The sequence below is a fragment of the Bactrocera tryoni genome, chromosome 3, assembly GCF_016617805.1.
Source record: "Bactrocera tryoni isolate S06 chromosome 3, CSIRO_BtryS06_freeze2, whole genome shotgun sequence".
In the NCBI taxonomy this organism is placed as follows: Eukaryota; Metazoa; Arthropoda; class Insecta; order Diptera; family Tephritidae; genus Bactrocera; species Bactrocera tryoni.
In genome coordinates, this window is record NC_052501.1 from 15,597,815 (window position 1) to 15,614,651 (window position 16,837).

Genomic DNA, 16,837 nt, shown 5'->3' on the forward strand with positions numbered 1-16,837 from the left:
TAGTAACAGGCGTGCGCTGTTAGCGATAGGTGGCCTTGTGCTTGACCAATACCCGGTGCCAAGAAATAGTAAATAGTAGATGAATAAATAGTAGCAGAAGCGGAACCAAATAATAGACGAAAATAATTGCGACAAAGGATTTAGAAGACTAGAACTTGAAAGCTAAAATGGTAAACACTGTGTGCAAAAAGTGTGTGATTTGAAATGAAAGAAAAGAAAATTTTAACGGAAAATAATTACAGTGGTTGACAAGAAAGTGTTTTTGAACTGATTTAGAATAAAAGTGGCTTTAAGGACGCCTTCAGTACAAAGAGTGTATGCTGTTATTAAGTCATTTTAATTTTAACTAAAAAAATATGGCAGTGTAATAATGGTTTTCTTTAAAAATATATGATTTTTTTAAGATTTTTTTTTATTTTTGAAAAAAAAAAAAATTCTTTGCTGCATTTTTTGTTAAAAAATCGCTTGGTGAATAAGCCTGAAAAATTGTGGGATACAAAAAACAAGCATTACAAAATTAGATCCATCGACTGAAAATTAAAAGATCACCGTGCACAAATTTATTATGCTTCCTAATTACCTTTCTTCATATCGAATACATGAAAGAAAGTTAAGACGCTAAAAAAACTGATTTCGTTATAATCAGCACCTCATTTTTTTTAAGCGGCCTCTTTCTCGCATCTAATCACATCGAAGCATGCGTGAAATGCGTGATCTGCTCTAAGTAACATAGTCTACTGCATGAAGGTTAAACATTTCGACAAACTGAAGATATACGAAACATAATATTTTGTGAGTGATTAAAAGATAAATTCTCTCAAAGCAACAGCAAGACCTTGTGATTAGCGCTGAAGCCTTTTATAATATCTCTTCAAAAATGCGTAAACCGAAATTGGGTTTTAGGTGTTTATTTTGGTGCACTGGGTACTCTTATCTGATTTATGGTTATTAATACCAGGCACTTGCAAACATTTATTATTTTGGTTATCTTTTTGTTTGCACTTCAAATTGTTGCTAATAATAATGGTTTTAACTGCGCTTTGTCTACCAAAGTACTTCAGTTATGGCGTTCACTTGACTTCCCAAATAATTTTGGCAGACTCATGCCATTTATCAGTACTTTTGGATCTTTGGCTTTGCTATCAAATACATCTCACTGCAGCTAATAACGGCAGTATAATTGTGGAATATTTAAAGTGCTTGAAGTTATTTGCTACCTAAGCGTGTACTTAAATTTTTTGCATGGCAATTTGCTGTTCGCTCCAGGCTGCTTCCATTACTAGTTGATTTCGAAACATTTGCGTAGCTAGTTTTGTATTTTGCCTGAAGGTCTGTGTGTATGGTAACATATATGTAATAATATATAGTACATAAATATTCGCTTTATCAGTTGTTTGCAAAAATTATTTATTCTTAATAGCTTAGACACTCGATGAAAAATTAGCCACGCGCCTGGCCTATTAAATGTGTCAGAACAAATAAATTTCTCATTACACCATATCTAAGTAAATATGTAGATTAAAGAAATCAATGGGTATTTAGTAAATATTAATCAATCTTCAATCGCATAACATTTCTACCTACTGGCATGGCAACTACTCAACAAACGTACCAAATACTACGAGTGCAGTCTGATAAGACCAGTAAATTTGTTAAGAGGTGTGTAGGGGTGCCCTCTAGTGTGATATGCTAAAATACGTAATTTTTGGAAGTGAAAAATAAACTACTGCATTTAAGGATACATTTTTACCTATTTTAAGGTTACACAGTTTGAAAAAATAAATTAATTAAATATTATTCGAGCGATCTCTGCAGCTTAGAAGGCTGAACACAAAAGATATTTGAAATATTGATGGATAGATTTGAGAGATTGATAGTGCGTTATTTCTAGAGCTATAACTCAACGAAGTATGAAAAAATCGATTTCGAGGTAATTTTTATAACTCTAATAATAATTTGCTTGCATTCTTGCACTCCACTTCCCTTGATAGCGGGTCTTCATTAAAGAAATTTACTAATGGAACCTCTCGCCTTGATTCTCACTCACAAAAAAATACTATAATAGGGGGGAAATGTTTAAGCTTATATGTTAAGTAGAAACCTTGTAGGTTAGTAAAGCGAATATACACTATATACTATAACAAAAACACTAATTTCTAAAAAATTCAAAAAATTCGTTTAGTGCTTTTGATGATTCATTGTTTTCCCGAAAAAACCAAATAATACATTAAATCAATTAGTCTTTATATTATTAATATTAAATATGTACATACCATGTTATCCAGAATCCATTAAATATATTTTCCAGAATTCACTTCACGCAAGACAAAAATAACTTGCAATTTCGAAAACAATTGAGAGTATCGCGAATAAGGAAGTGCGTACTGATCTAGGTTCCGACTACTTGTGTGGCAATATAGCGGACTGAAGGGCAATAATTTAATCGGTTTATTGTAGTACGATTATTTAGGTACTAAAAAAATCAATTTTGAGTAGCATCGCTGGAGTTTGTAATTTTCACTTTTGTCCGGCTTTTGTAGGAAAATGCTCCTACATATGTGCGTCAGTTCGTACTATGTAGCATGGGTCTGTTGGCCGAATACAAGTTTGGTTACTCAACAGTGTGTTTGGACTAGGTGGTAATGCGTTTGGATTGAGCCAAACAAAAACATCACCCACTTACTGGAGCCTTTGGTTTCGGTCCAAATCATTGATATAACAATTGACATATGTCTGGGTTTCTGTTTAGACCAACTTAATAGCATTGCACAGCATTTATGTAGAATTCAGAATTTACTTCGATTCCCACAAAGGAAATCTAAAATAGTCTAAATAGCACCATTAAATTAATGACGAGAAATTACTACCCTGAGTTATAAAAGATACATATCCACATATTTAACAAAAACTGTAGTTGTCGCTAGAATACTTTTGTGGTATGTTTTCGATGTAAAAAAACATATGTATCACTATGAGCAAAAAAAATTTTAAGACGTTCCTCATAATTTTGAAATTTTTAATTTAGTTTTCGAAATTTATGTCGTTCCCTTGAAAGTAAAACCCTAACGTCTTTTCTAATTCTCGAAACATTTTCTAACGTCAATTTCCGGAATAGCCCTCAATGAGCGTAACGATACACGTTTAATATCTTCAATTGCCTGAAAACGGTTTCCCCGGAGTGTTTTTTTGAGTTTCGCTGAGGCGAATACTAACGAAGAATCAATGTGGTGCAAAAACCAGGAGTTGTCGGCTCATATTCCAGTTTGGCCGGTCGGAAGAAATTCGGAGTGCACCACACCTCGATAATCGAAGAAAACTGAAGCTGAAAAATCATTACTATTTTGACCAGATTTGACGTGGTTTTATCGACTTCGGCTCACCTTTACCACGATATTCGGCCGACGGATTGTCTGTTTTTGTGTCGTAAGCATAAATAAATCCAAAATTCATAGCCCGTAATAATATATTTTATCACATCCTGGTAGTCGGAAAGCATTGTTTTACACACATTAACGCGATGCTGTTGAAACAATTTAGTGATTTTGGAACTAATTTCACTTTACTTAACCCAAAAGGGTCTTTCAAAATGATTTTCACTGATTCCTATATTCCAACTTTGCCAGCAAAATCTCTTACTGTTAATCATCCATTCTCAAGCACCAATTCTTTTATTTTATTGACGTGTTGATCATTAGTTGATCATTTTTATTTTGTTTAGTAAAAACGGAGTCTTTAAAAAAACGCTAAGCACTCTTTGATACTAAAAAAACATTAGCAAAAGGTGATGCTTTGATCGAGATACATCAAGTTATTTTATTCGTGGATCTACAAATTAAGCCTTGTCTCAGAGATATAGATATCTGCCATCAAGCGACGCTGAGTTCTAGATTTTTCTGAACACTGTACTGAAAATAAGACCGGAGTATTTTTTTATGGGAAGGATATTTGAAATAATCATAATTAGTGTACAAAACGAAAGCTGTTTTATAACTTGGTACTTTGAAAAATAGGTTCTTAGACAACTCTAAAAAGTCTCTCCAAGTATAAGCATTTAATAGTCACGGGCAAAATTTTATATTTTTTTTTGACCCACCCTAATGCATATACCCTTAAGTAGTATGTAATCTAGAACATAATAGAATGACTGGCAGTTTGTTCAAAAAAAAATACACACACAAGCCATGTAGCTTAATCTCACTTAATCTCCAGTGGTATCTTTTTTTTTTACTTATATAAAAATGTTTTGCAAAATTTTTTCTCTCCTCTCTCCTAGCAAGATAAATTTTAAATAGAAAGCAACAACAATGTACACATGCGCGATGGAGAAATATGTCATCCTATGCTGAGCGCTTATCTCACAATGAACTTACCCACTGGCTGTTCTATTCATAAGTCGCTACCTGCCTTACAACTAAACCAAAGCCAGGTAGCTCGCGCAATTTTCAAGATGTGCCGTGAGCTATTACGCAATTCAGTACATTCATTTGTATACCTAGTAAAATAAATCTTAAGGACATTTATTATTTATTTTTTCCGAAAAAAATTTTGTGCGTAAAAGTAATAATGTCTGTTTCTGTTGCTGATTATGTAGCTGACCTTCCAGCAAAGGATATTTAGATTCAACAAACTCTGAGCGCAGGTATAAAGTGACACTCCCATATTATATAAGTCGGGTTTTAAATCACATTTCGTTAGTTGCTTGGTGACAAACAATCGAAGTGTTTGCAGGAGTTTTGAAACGATTATTGAGCTAGAATATATTAGTAAAAAAAATTTATTGTTTCGTGTGATATAATAATCTAAAATGTTTTTTAAGCATAAACAAGTGCTCTGCGGTCTACTGGCACTGGCAGTGCTGGCGGCACAAGCGCCGGCAACCGATGGCGCCAAAATACTCGCCGTTTACTCATTTCCGGGCAAGAGCCACTACATGATGCACCGTGTGCTGATAAGCGAGCTATTGAAGCACGGACATGAGGTATGTACAGACAAATATGGTATACCATATAACTATATATGTATATTTTATATCAAATTTCAATGAAAAACTGTTACTTATCTTTCAAATCGATTTCTCAGGTCACCATGATAACGGCACTCACGCTGGAACCAAAAAAAATGGGCGCCAATTACACGGAGATACTCATAGAGCCGGTTTATGACTTTTGGACGGAAAGTAAGTGAAAATCACACATCCTTAATATATAAAGTAACAACCAAAAACTAACACTAAAATAATACTTGACTTCCAGTACACAACACATTCGGCGGCAAAACGATCTATGACATGCGCAATGAATTGGATATATTCCTGAATATGGTTGTACTTCTCGGCCTCTCGACGACGGAGCATGCACTCAAGCAGCCAAAAATACAAGCGATCATCAACGCCAAAGAAACACAGGGTGTCTATGATCTCCTGCTGGTCGAACAATTCTATCAGGATGCATTCTCGGCCTTGGCACATGTCTACAATATACCCGTTATAAGTGTGGCCACATTTGCACAACAAACATTTATGAGTGAAATGTTTGGCATTATACAACCGTGGTCATACGTGCCCCACGGCTATCTACCGCTAACGGAACATATGAGCTTTTTCGAACGCGTCTACAACACGTACACCTCATTGCGCACGGACTTGGACCGCGAGTTTAGGTATTTTCCGAAAATGGACGTACTGGTGCAGAAATACTTCGGACACTTGCCAAGTAAGTGTTGGATAAACCTTGAAATAAGCTACAATTCTTACCAACTTTTATTCTACTTAACAGTAAAATTCCCCAGCACCTCCGAAATGAATAGAAATCTCTCAGCCATATTGATCAACAACTATACGCCTTTGGCGTCAGCTGGACCCACGACGGACAACATGATCAATGTCGGTGGCATGCATATCTATCCGCCAAAAGCATTGCCCAGCGATTTGCAGCAGTTCCTGGATGAGGCCGAACATGGCGCCATCTACTTCAGTTTGGGCAGTCAAGTACAGAGCAAAGATATGCCTGTGGAGAAGTTACGCTTGTTCCTCAACGTATTCGCTCAGCTGAATCAGCGTGTGCTGTGGAAATTTGAAAACGATAGCCTTCCGGATTTACCTTCGAATGTTATGGTGAAGAAATGGCTGCCGCAGAGTGATATCTTGGCACATCCTAATGTGCGTGTTTTCATTTCGCACGGCGGTCTCTTTGGCTCACAGGAAGCTGTCTACCATGCCGTGCCCATACTTGGTATGCCCTTCTACTGCGATCAAGTAAGATAAAATAAAATCTAAGTTCTAAAAAAAGAAATTAACAGTTTATTCCATTCTCTCCCGCAGCACCTCAATTTGAAAAAAGCCGAGCACAATGGTTATGCCATCATGCTGGACTTCCATACACTCACCAGTGAGCAGCTAAAGAATGGCCTCCAACAATTGGTGCACAACAACACATATCGCGACAATATCAAACGCTTCTCGAGCATTTTCCACGATCGTCCCATGGGTCCACGTGAGACTGCGCTCTACTGGATCGATTACGTAATACGCCATAAGGGTGCGCGTCATTTGCGCGCTGCCGGCTTGGACTTGAAGTGGTACCAATTCTATTTGCTGGACGTGATCGCTCTGGTCGTAGCCGCCGTCGCTGTTGCTCTTGGAGTGCTTGTTCTGTTGGTGCGCTGGATCTTGCGGCGAATCAGCGGTGAACAGATCAAGCAGAAAGTGAATTAGTATAATGCTATGAATTGTTGTTGTTTTGAAAAATTATGTGGTTATGTGTGATTAGTTCTTTAATATGTTTGTATGTAAGGCTCAATTTGCGCTAAATTAAAATTTGTAAAGAGTAAATATTAGGAAATCTCTTTGAATTGATGAATACTTTAACTCACTTGAATCATTCCTATAGAAAATTGTTATGTAATTGCTTGCGACTATAATAATCGCATCTACGTAATCGGAAGCGTTCCAAATACGGACCAAAATCTAAAGTCCGAACTTGTATACATTTCTCCAAACTATTTTGGAATTTAATTTATAGGCAAAGTCGAAAAAGTTTTGCTCTGTTCTTAGTGAGATTGGCAAGGAATCACCAACTATGAATTGCTGTTATGAGGCTCTGCGGCTGAACTCTTAATTCGAACATTTACTGTCAATAATCGGAGTGTCTCAAGAAAGAACTCGCCTGGAAGCGGCTAGCTTAGCTCAATAGGTGAAGAATTATGTTCGCTCAGGGCAACACTACTCTCTAGTATATGTTACTTTCGCCCTTCTTACTTCGATTGCTTTCGATTTGATGTTAAGTTCAATTAACCAGAATTTCTTCTTCTTTATTGGCGTAGAAAGCGCTTACGAGGTTATAACCGAGTTAAAAACAGCGTGTCAATCGTTTCTTCTCCTTGTAAGGTGGCGAAAGAGATTCCAAGCGAAGCCAGGTTCTTCTCCGCCTGGTCTTTCCAACGAAGTGGAGGTCCTCTTTTTCATCTGCTTCCTCCGAATGGTACTGCGTCGAATATTCTCTGAGCTGGAGTATTTACATCCATTCGGACGGCATGACCTAGCCACTGTCTCTTAATACGAGGTTTGACAATTAAATAATGAGACTGATTTTATTGCCGCGCTTGTGGTAAACCTGTGACCTTGAAATTTCCTTTCCCTTTTTCCGGCATCCCTCTCCTCTCCATTGATATAAGTACCATCGCTCTAGCTTGTTTAGTTCGCCTGCTGTGTCAAGTTGAGTAGACGTGTGTTTGTAGTGCTCGTCACGAGAATGGAAAAACGAAATCAAGAGCAACGCTTCGCTATAAAATTTTGCGCCAGATTGGGCGAAACAGCTTCGGAAACGTTCGATAAAATTGTAAGAGTGTATGGTGATAGTGCTCTTAGTCGTGTATGGACATCCAGGCGGCCGTGACGAGGGTACTCGTGGACAGCCCAATCGAAGCGTTCCAGAAATGTTAAGAAGCATGGAAAACGCACTGAAATCGCTGTATAGCTGCCCAAGGGGATTACTTTGAAGGGGATGGCAGAGTTGTAGAATAATTTTCAAATATACGGTTTTTATGGAATCAGTCTCATTACTTAATTGTCATATCTCGTAAGTTGAACAATGTCAATGTCGTCGTATAACTCGTACAACTCATTGTTTCATCGTCTGCGGCATTCGCCGTTGCCAATGATCTTGTGTGATCTTTGTTCGTCGAGAGAGAACTTTACTTCTCAGTTGCCTACTCAGTTGCGTTGGATTCCGATGACTATTTGTTTGATGACAGAAGATATTTCGTCTTGCCCTCGTTCACTACCAGATCCATTTGCTTCGCTCCTTTGACCAACTTGGGGAAACCAGAACTAACGATGCGGTTGTTATGGCCAATGATATCGATGTCATCAGTGTACGTCAGGAGTTGTACTATTTTAGAGAAGATTGTGCCTTCTCCATCTCAGAGACCTCAGCTCGAATTATTTTCTCCAGGATTTGATTGAAGAAGTTACACGAAAGAGAGTCACCTTGTCTGAAACCTCGTTTGGTATCGAACGGCTCGGAGAGATCCTTCCCGATCCTGACGGAGCTTTTGGTGTTGCTCAACGTCAGTTTACACAGCCGTATTAGTTTTGCGGAGATACCAAATTCAGACATCGCGGCATAAAGGCAGCTTCCTTTCATGCTCTCAGAGGCAGCTTTGAAATCGACAAAGTGGTGGTGTGTTACGATCCTCATTTTAGAGGTCTTTTCCAAGATTTGGCACATGGTTCCTTCTACTATATACAATGATTTTCGGTTTACCAACAAACCTTTTGCCGAATATGTTTCAGTATGTGAGTTATAAGTCGAATTTGTAAAATTTCTTGGATTCCGATACTCTAGTTCACATTTTAAACTTTAAATTGTTTCCCTGGCTTTGAGTCCTGCAAGTTGCTAGAGTCGAAAAAGTTTGGTTGCACCCGAGCTTAGCCCTTCTTTACTTGTTATTTGTGCATATATTTTTTATGGGGTCTCCAACGTTACCTTCTAATATTTGTTTAGGTAATTAATTAAGTGCATTATTATAAACACGACCGTTGTGACATTTTACAAATCAGTAAATCAGCGTGTGATTTCTAAAAAAGCCGGTACTAAGCTCCAGATAAGTTCAGCGACTCGGCATACAAATCGCTTTGTGACAAAATGCTCAACCTTCACCTTGATTTTTTGTAAAAATAACAAATAAAAAAATAAATAACGGTAAATAGAAGTATAATCAAACATAATTACACAAAAAGTGTATATGTGCTATCACATACACATACATATGCTCGGCGCGCTGATAGCACGACAGACGACTCGCTCGCTGCATGCACTCGTCCAAAACATAGAACACATTCTAAGCAAGTGCAAGTAAATACTCGTTTGTTTGTTGGAAAATATAGTAGTCGCACTCGCTTACTCGGCTATATAATTGCAGTTATGTGTGTAGATATCAATGAATTGAAATCGTTGAAGTTCAAATCTTAAAAATTGGCAAGCGTTGTATTGACATTTCAGTACAAAATCCACACTAAATGTGTTCAGCAGCAATTTGTTACGGTGGATGATAGCGCGAATTCTCAAAAAATAAACGAGCAAACATTTTAAATTTTTTAAAATTTGTGATGAAATAAAAAAAAAATTTGACAAAAAAATAAAAAAATAATAATTATTTTAAAATTTGTCTAGAAATATATTTTTATTAAAAAAAAAAAATTTAACAAAAAAAAGTAAAAAACAAAAAATTAAAATATAATTAAAAACAATAATAATTAAAACGAATTGTGTTTATTATAAAAAATGGTAATTTATGTGAAAATATTTGCATTAATAATTAAATAAAAATAATTAATACAAAAATAAAATATTCAAATCTATTATCTTTCATATATTATTTATATTTGAGTGTTTATATGAAATAACTGTGCTTTAGAATTATTGCAAACAAGTATTTAGCAATTTAGGCGCTTAACACGCCTTCATAAAAATCTTTTTAAAAATTAAAGTTAAAGCATTTTTGAAATAAAAATCGAGACAAATAGCACATCTGATAATTAAAAAGAATCGACTAAAGAAGTGTGTCCTATAATGAGATTTGAGGCAGAAATACATGAATTTGATTTCTGACTACTTTTAGTTCCAATATACCGAATATAAGGGTCGTGATTCATCTGATTTTCTCACATATCCACATCGACGAGTGTAAACATTTTACTATCATCAAATCTAGTTTAAATTACAACTTTCCGTTTTTCCCTCACTTAGTTCTTATAAAAGCCATAAGCCACCTAACCTCCTCTTGTCGCCGGACATTGGTAGAAAGTGACCAAGCTGACAGAATCGCAGAATAATGTATGACTTACATCAAAGATACATCTTACATTCTGACCTGTTGGGTTGGCACTGATTATACATGCTCTATAGTGCTGTGTTTCGAAGACAGAGTTTTAATTATTTTAGGAAAGGATAAGAAGGCCACAGCATGATGATTACGTTCAACGAGCCTTCATGTTATGTGATGTTTTAACTGTAGTTTGGCCTTAGATATCCCTGTTCTTGCTGTTGTTGTAGCGGCATAAAATATTTTTGAAGTGATTTCGAGGAATAGTGCCAAGTTGACAGTCTTTGGTAGATAAAAATCCAGTCCGTTGGGGTTACTTAGATCCAACTGTCGGGAATGGAGATAGATATCTTTAAAAATTGTATTCAGTGAAACTCATTCGAAAAAGCTAGTTTGATTCATGTTCATACCTAGTGTCCACATTTGCAAGCAGGTTAGGTGGAAAACCACATTTGTTGCACTGCTTTTAAAAATTCTTAGATGGTTTTTAACATTATATGTAGAGATGCTTGCTATGTAAGATCCAACCTTATAAACAAAGGGTTGGGCTTTTCCAAGTAATTTTAGTTAATTCATTCTGAACATAAGGGTGGTGGGTCGGTTGAAAAAAACGTTGCAGGAGCGCGAAACCACAGTTGGCCGTACTTAGACCATGTTTAGGACGTTTGTGCTCCCGAGTGGTAACAAATAATGCCTTGTCCAGGCAACTCAGTGGATTTGGTAAAGCATCAATAATTTTTGAAAAGTATAGCAATGTTATGTTTCAGCACTTTAATATGCACATTACCCATTCAAGGCTAGTTACATATCTTCCTCCGTTCCGAATATATGAACCGATTATCATGGCATCTTTTAGAACTTATTAGTACATCGGCTGTATAAGGAATAAAAAGGAATTAACAGCAAACAATTTAACCTTATTCGGCTATTCAGGTCGTCATAAAACATTTAAGATTATAAATTGTTCAGGTAATATAAATGCACAAACCATTTATATGCGATCAACCGTCGAACAAAGATATTAGTTTGAGAGAAAAGTAAAAGTATTTGTTTTAAGAGAGAGCGAAAGACGCTCTCATCAATACCCATAAAACTGCTTGGCTTGAGCCGCATGGTTCTATACACTACTCTAATACTAGGCAAAAAATTCTACGCAAATTTTAAAATAAAACAAATTAAATTGACGTCACGCTCACACACGACTGCGTTGTCGTTGGGTCCATTGTTACATAGTCAAGGTTTTGCCCTTGAATCTTTAAGATTAATTTAATGTGCCAATTTTCGTAATAAACAAACACACCTACACACTCGTGATTTTAAGCTTTATTAATGCGCACTCTCTATTTCTATGGGGACCTTACAACATGTGCTTGTAAATCAGCACGATTAGACTAGACGATGCACATTAGCTTTGCCTCATTATAAAATCAAAGAAATAATCAATAATTGCGCACCAACACACATGAAAATCACACATAAAATATAAAAAATTTTGATTTAATTATAGCTTTGGTTATCAACAATGCATTTATGAAACATTTGTCACAGCAACTGACCTTAGACGATGGCAATGCTAGTTTGTCGAAACCGGTTTCAATAATTTTCAACAAAAATACTTTTGTACATATTTATTAATAAATACCAGGACAGACTTTTAGTTTCTAAAGTTTAAATAATTAATAAAGGGTGATCCATTTTGATGATCACTACTTTTTTCAAGAAAAAACACAGGAACTTCAAATTTAATGGGGAAGTTTTATCATCATTCGAAAGAATATTCTTTAGCATTTATTTTTTGAAAATGATCTCTTTCAAATGTTGGTCGCGGCCATGTCTCAGATGAACCATCCGTTGACTACAATTTTCTTTGAGTCGTTTGAGTATTTCGACTGGTAATTGACATACCGAATGACATGCGTGATATTTTACTGCAAGGCCTGAATCGAAGCGGAATTGTCGGCATAGACTTTATGCTTAACACACATCCCAACCGAAAAAAGTCTAACGGTGTTATATTAAACGACCTTTGTGGTCAATCGACCGACCAACTACGTGGAACTATCTGCCCTCAAAAGTGTTTTCTCATTAAATCCATTGATTGTTGCGATAAGTGTAAAACCACACATCCGTCTTCAGATATCAAATGGTCGGTTATCATGGAGCGATGAAGGCCTCCATTGATGGTTATGAGAACAGCATCATTTTTGAAGAAATATGGACCGGTGATTCCACCGGCCAACAAACCACACCAAACCATTGTTTTTTCTGAATGAAATGACAGCTCTTGAAACTCTTCCGATTGTTCTTCGTCCCAAATGCGGCAATTTTACTTATTTGCATACCCATTGAGCCAGAAATGGGTCTCATCGCTGAACAAAATTTGGCTCGAAAGCGTCGGATCTTCTTGGAACTTTTCAAGAGCACATAGAACGAAGTGATGTCGCTTGGGAACGTCGGGCAGCTGCAGTTCCTGCAAAAGGTGTATTTTGTACGCTTTCTATTTACGATCTGCCCCAAAGGCACCGAATCGACTTTCCACGACTTTCGTGTATACTCTCAGCTACGGCTGCTATATGTTCATCACTGCGTGCTGGACGTGATATATTCTGTCGAATATTATGCAATATTGAATGATGGGTCTCAAGATGAAAATTTACTTGAAACATGAAGATATTAAATATAGTAGTATTTATACAGTTTAATATTATGGTGGAGAAATCTCAAATCGAGCTTCTAATATCGAATCCTGCTATACAGAAAAAAACACATTATAAATCGTAGACAAGCGGGCGACATACTTTATTGCAATGTATAATACTGTAATCAGTTCATGTATTGAATAGAAAAATTTCACAAAACAAACCGATGTGGGGCAAGTTTTGAGAATATTTCGAGAACTTCTTCTGCAGTAACTTCAATGTCATGATGCGTGCACAGCAACGTCAGACCGATGAATCGATCTCGAAGCATGTTCGTCTTCAGATACGTTTTATGCGACAAAGTGTCGAAAAAGAACGTTCAAATTTCACTTTCGTCACATATACATATATGGGAAAGAAACTATGAATTATGTGGTATAGGTCTACAACGCTATTCTTCAATGTTTCCAATGCAGTAGTCGGTAACTTGTTGTTTTTTGACTTTTAGTTCTGCTCCAAATGGCACTGTCAGTGATCAAGTTCACCTTTGAGCTTTAAACGTCGCATCATGTTGTCATTATCCAAAAGGCCTTTGAATCTATCAAGTCAATAAGATTTTCTATTTCTTCGGTTTTCAAAGTACATACTTCTTCTGGAAGCAGCAAACTCAATTGAAATCCATCCAATACTTCTCTAGAAAAGTGCACCTTCGAATCTTCGCCGATTGTATACAACAGTGGAATGTTCACTGAGACTCACGCAACTTCTCACGCAGAAATTCTAGCGCTTTGTTTGTCGGCCTGAGATTCTTTTTCTTCGTCAACTTTCAATTCCGCATTTTTTTCGTGTCTGAATAAATGGATCAAAAATGTTTCTCAGTTTATTGTCTTTGATTTTGAAACGTTACAAGCAGCGTATGTATCATAGTTGATGCATTTGCCAGATCCATCGATTCTTTCTGAAGAATCACACTCTGTGATGGAGTTAGAAATGGAATGTCAAAAAATCCCAATTGTAAATTCACTAATATTACTTAATATTTTTTCATTGTAGTAAACTTACTAATAAGACATTTAGCTCTTTGGACTCGCTTAAAAACCAAAATATCATAGAATTATTATTGTAAACTGCAGTGTTTTATTTCAAATCACCACAGGCTTGATATAAAAAAAAACAAACACAGAGTTATCAAACTGTCTTCGAAGCTACTGGAACTAAACTTGCTTTCACTTTATCTTCAAAATTTTTTTTTTACCATTTTTATATAAAGGAAATGTATATAGTAAATATGCGTGAATATTACTTATTTGTTGTTTATAAAATTCGTTACCTGTTTGCTCGGTATTAATTAAAATTTGTAAATTATTTCAGGAACTCAAAGTTCTCAACAGCTTAGTAATACTAACAACACTAATGATTGTCTTAGCGCCCGCCATTGAAGCCGCCAAAATACTAGCGGTATATGTATATCCGGGCAAAAGTCACTTTATGATGCATCGCGTGCTGATAAGCGAGTTGGTGAAGCATGGCCATGAGGTAGGTTAACGGCGAGAATCAATCATCGCTTACTTTTTTCACACACAAAAATAAAATAAATTTACTTTTCGTTGCAAAATAATACTTCATATATGTATATATCTATGTGTACATATGTATGCTCATATAGTATACGCTTTTTCTGTATGCGCACAGGTAACCATGATAACGGCTTACACGCTGGCGCCGCTACGTCTGGGCAGCAATTATACAGAGATACTCATCGAACCGGTTTACGATTATCGAAAGGATGGTGAGTGCAGTGGATAGCAATGAAATTTATTTTGTTAAATTAATATAATTTAATTTAGTTTAATTTAATTAATTTAACTTAATTTAATTTAATTTAATTTAATTAAATTTTTATCACTTAGGCCACGTTGATACCGGCAGCAACACAATATTCGATATGTCAAACAATGATATAACGGACTTTATGAATATGATGAAAGCGATTTGTATGGGCAGCACCGAACACGCGCTCAAACAGCCGAAGGTGCAAGCGATCATTAATGCCGAGCAAACACGCGATGTCTACGATCTCTTGCTGGTCGAACAGTTCTATCAAGACGCCTTCCTCGCTTTGGCGCATATTTACAATGTGCCGGTGGTGAGCACTGCCACCTTCGCCAAGGAGCATTATATGAGTCAGAAGTTCGGTGTAATAACGCCGTGGTCGTATGTGCCGCATGGATCACTGCCACTCACGGATCGCATGAGCTTCTGGCAGCGTCTGCAGAATGCTTACCACATACTGAATACTGACTACAGTCGCGAGTTTAAATACTTCCCGATGGTGGATGCGTTGATCGCGAAGTATTTTGGACATTTGCCAAGTGAGTAAAAGTTTGGTTAGGTTAGGTTAGGTTAAGTAGAATGGTCGAATTATATCTTGATTCTACCAATAAACGAAGATTGATTAAAAAGAAAAAACAATTTCCTGATTTTCCTCACGTTTTTCTCAGTTAAATTCCCCAGCGCCTCCGCCATGGATAAGAATCTCAGCGCCATACTGATCAACAACTATACACCGTTATCAACTGCCAGTCCAACTATGGACAATATGATCAATGTGGGCGGCATGCATATTTATCCACCCAAAGCCCTACCCGCTGAGTTGCAGAGCTTTTTAGACGAAGCTGAGCATGGCGCCATCTACTTCAGCTTGGGCAGTCAAGTGGAGAGTAAGGATATGCCGGCTGAGAAATTGCGTCTCTTCCTCGATGTCTTCTGCAGCTTGCAACAGCGTGTGCTGTGGAAGTTCGAGAATGAGAGCATCACAAACTTGCCACCGAATGTTATGGTGAAAAAGTGGATGCCACAGAGTGACATACTGGCACATCCTAATGTGCGTGTCTTCATCACGCATGGCGGCTTACTGGGCACACAGGAGGGTGTGCACTACGCGGTGCCTATGCTGGGCATGCCCTTCTACTGCGATCAGGTAATTGAAAAATAATAATTTTATAAATTTTTCTGAACTTAAAAATATATCTTCGGCTCATCTGCAGCACCTCAATTTGAAGAAGGCGGAACTGGGCGGCTACGCTGTAACACTGGACTTTCACACGCTCACGCGTGAGTCTCTGCAGGCCGGTCTGCAGCAATTGCTCCACAACAACACATATCGTAACAATATTAGAAGGATATCAAACATCTTCCACGATCGCCCAATGAGCGCACGTGAGACTGCGCTCTACTGGATCGATTACGTCATACGTCACAAGGGCGCACGGCATCTGCGCGCTGCCGGCTTGGACTTGAAGTGGTATCAATTCTATTTGCTGGACGTGGTTGCTCTCTGTTTGGCTGTCACATTATTGTTGCTGAGCATTGCATTTGTGCTGGTGCATTGGTTCCTAAGGAGTCTTGGTAGTAAAAAACAAAAGCAAAAACTGCTTTAGTAATGTGTTCCTAGTAAGGTTTAGTATTTAATTTCAGCAAATATTCACAATATAAGTTTTATAAAGTGTAAAAATGTTTTAGTATAAGTTTTGTCAGAAATAAGTATATTAAACTTGAAGCTTAATTACAAGAATCAACTAGAAGATTTTTAAAACTTCAAATTATTTTCAGAGAACATAAGTGTTTTGCTTTCCTGGCATCCAGACGTGTTCGGCTAATTTGCTAAACTTTAAAAGCGTTTTTCTCGAAACTGAGGTTTTCATAGCGATTCCCACGATTTCTGAGGTGCTACCGTACCAACTAACTTGAAATTTTTAAAATTTTAAGTCTATATTTGGACTTGTCTATGTCTCGAACTATCCATATATCTAAATTTCAGTTTTGGCTATTCTTAAAAAATTCGAAACTGTGAAAAAAGTTATACAAAAAGTGCT

At 36.8% G+C, this 16,837-nt stretch overlaps 2 protein-coding genes across 2 annotated transcripts; both read left to right on the forward strand.

Moving 5' to 3' along the window:
• Positions 1-6,849, forward strand: LOC120771684 (UDP-glucosyltransferase 2-like). The gene is made up of 6 exons (XM_040099815.1): positions 1-170; positions 4,817-4,978; positions 5,080-5,176; positions 5,253-5,711; positions 5,775-6,253; positions 6,320-6,849. The coding sequence occupies exons 1-6, from the start codon at positions 168-170 to the stop codon at positions 6,710-6,712; spliced, it is 1,593 nt and encodes a 530-aa protein (XP_039955749.1). The 5' UTR covers positions 1-167; the 3' UTR covers positions 6,713-6,849.
• Positions 6,850-9,752: 2,903 nt separating this feature from the next.
• On the forward strand, positions 9,753-16,480 carry LOC120770983 (UDP-glucosyltransferase 2-like). The gene is made up of 6 exons (XM_040098725.1): positions 9,753-9,785; positions 14,334-14,498; positions 14,655-14,751; positions 14,873-15,334; positions 15,464-15,942; positions 16,010-16,480. The coding sequence occupies exons 1-6, from the start codon at positions 9,783-9,785 to the stop codon at positions 16,400-16,402; spliced, it is 1,599 nt and encodes a 532-aa protein (XP_039954659.1). The 5' UTR covers positions 9,753-9,782; the 3' UTR covers positions 16,403-16,480.
• The last annotated feature ends 357 nt before the right edge of the window (positions 16,481-16,837 follow it).

What these genes read in the sequence shown, in the direction of transcription:
- LOC120770983 (XM_040098725.1), top strand. An exon ending in TGGTGAAGCATGGCCATGAG is followed by an intron (nt 14,499 to 14,654) that starts GTAGGTTAACGG and finishes GTATGCGCACAG; the next exon opens with GTAACCATGATAACGGCTTA. An exon ending in GTATTTTGGACATTTGCCAA is followed by an intron (nt 15,335 to 15,463) that starts GTGAGTAAAAGT and finishes CGTTTTTCTCAG; the next exon opens with TTAAATTCCCCAGCGCCTCC.
- LOC120771684 (XM_040099815.1), top strand. An exon ending in TTATGACTTTTGGACGGAAA is followed by an intron (nt 5,177 to 5,252) that starts GTAAGTGAAAAT and finishes CTTGACTTCCAG; the next exon opens with TACACAACACATTCGGCGGC. An exon ending in TGCCCTTCTACTGCGATCAA is followed by an intron (nt 6,254 to 6,319) that starts GTAAGATAAAAT and finishes TCTCTCCCGCAG; the next exon opens with CACCTCAATTTGAAAAAAGC.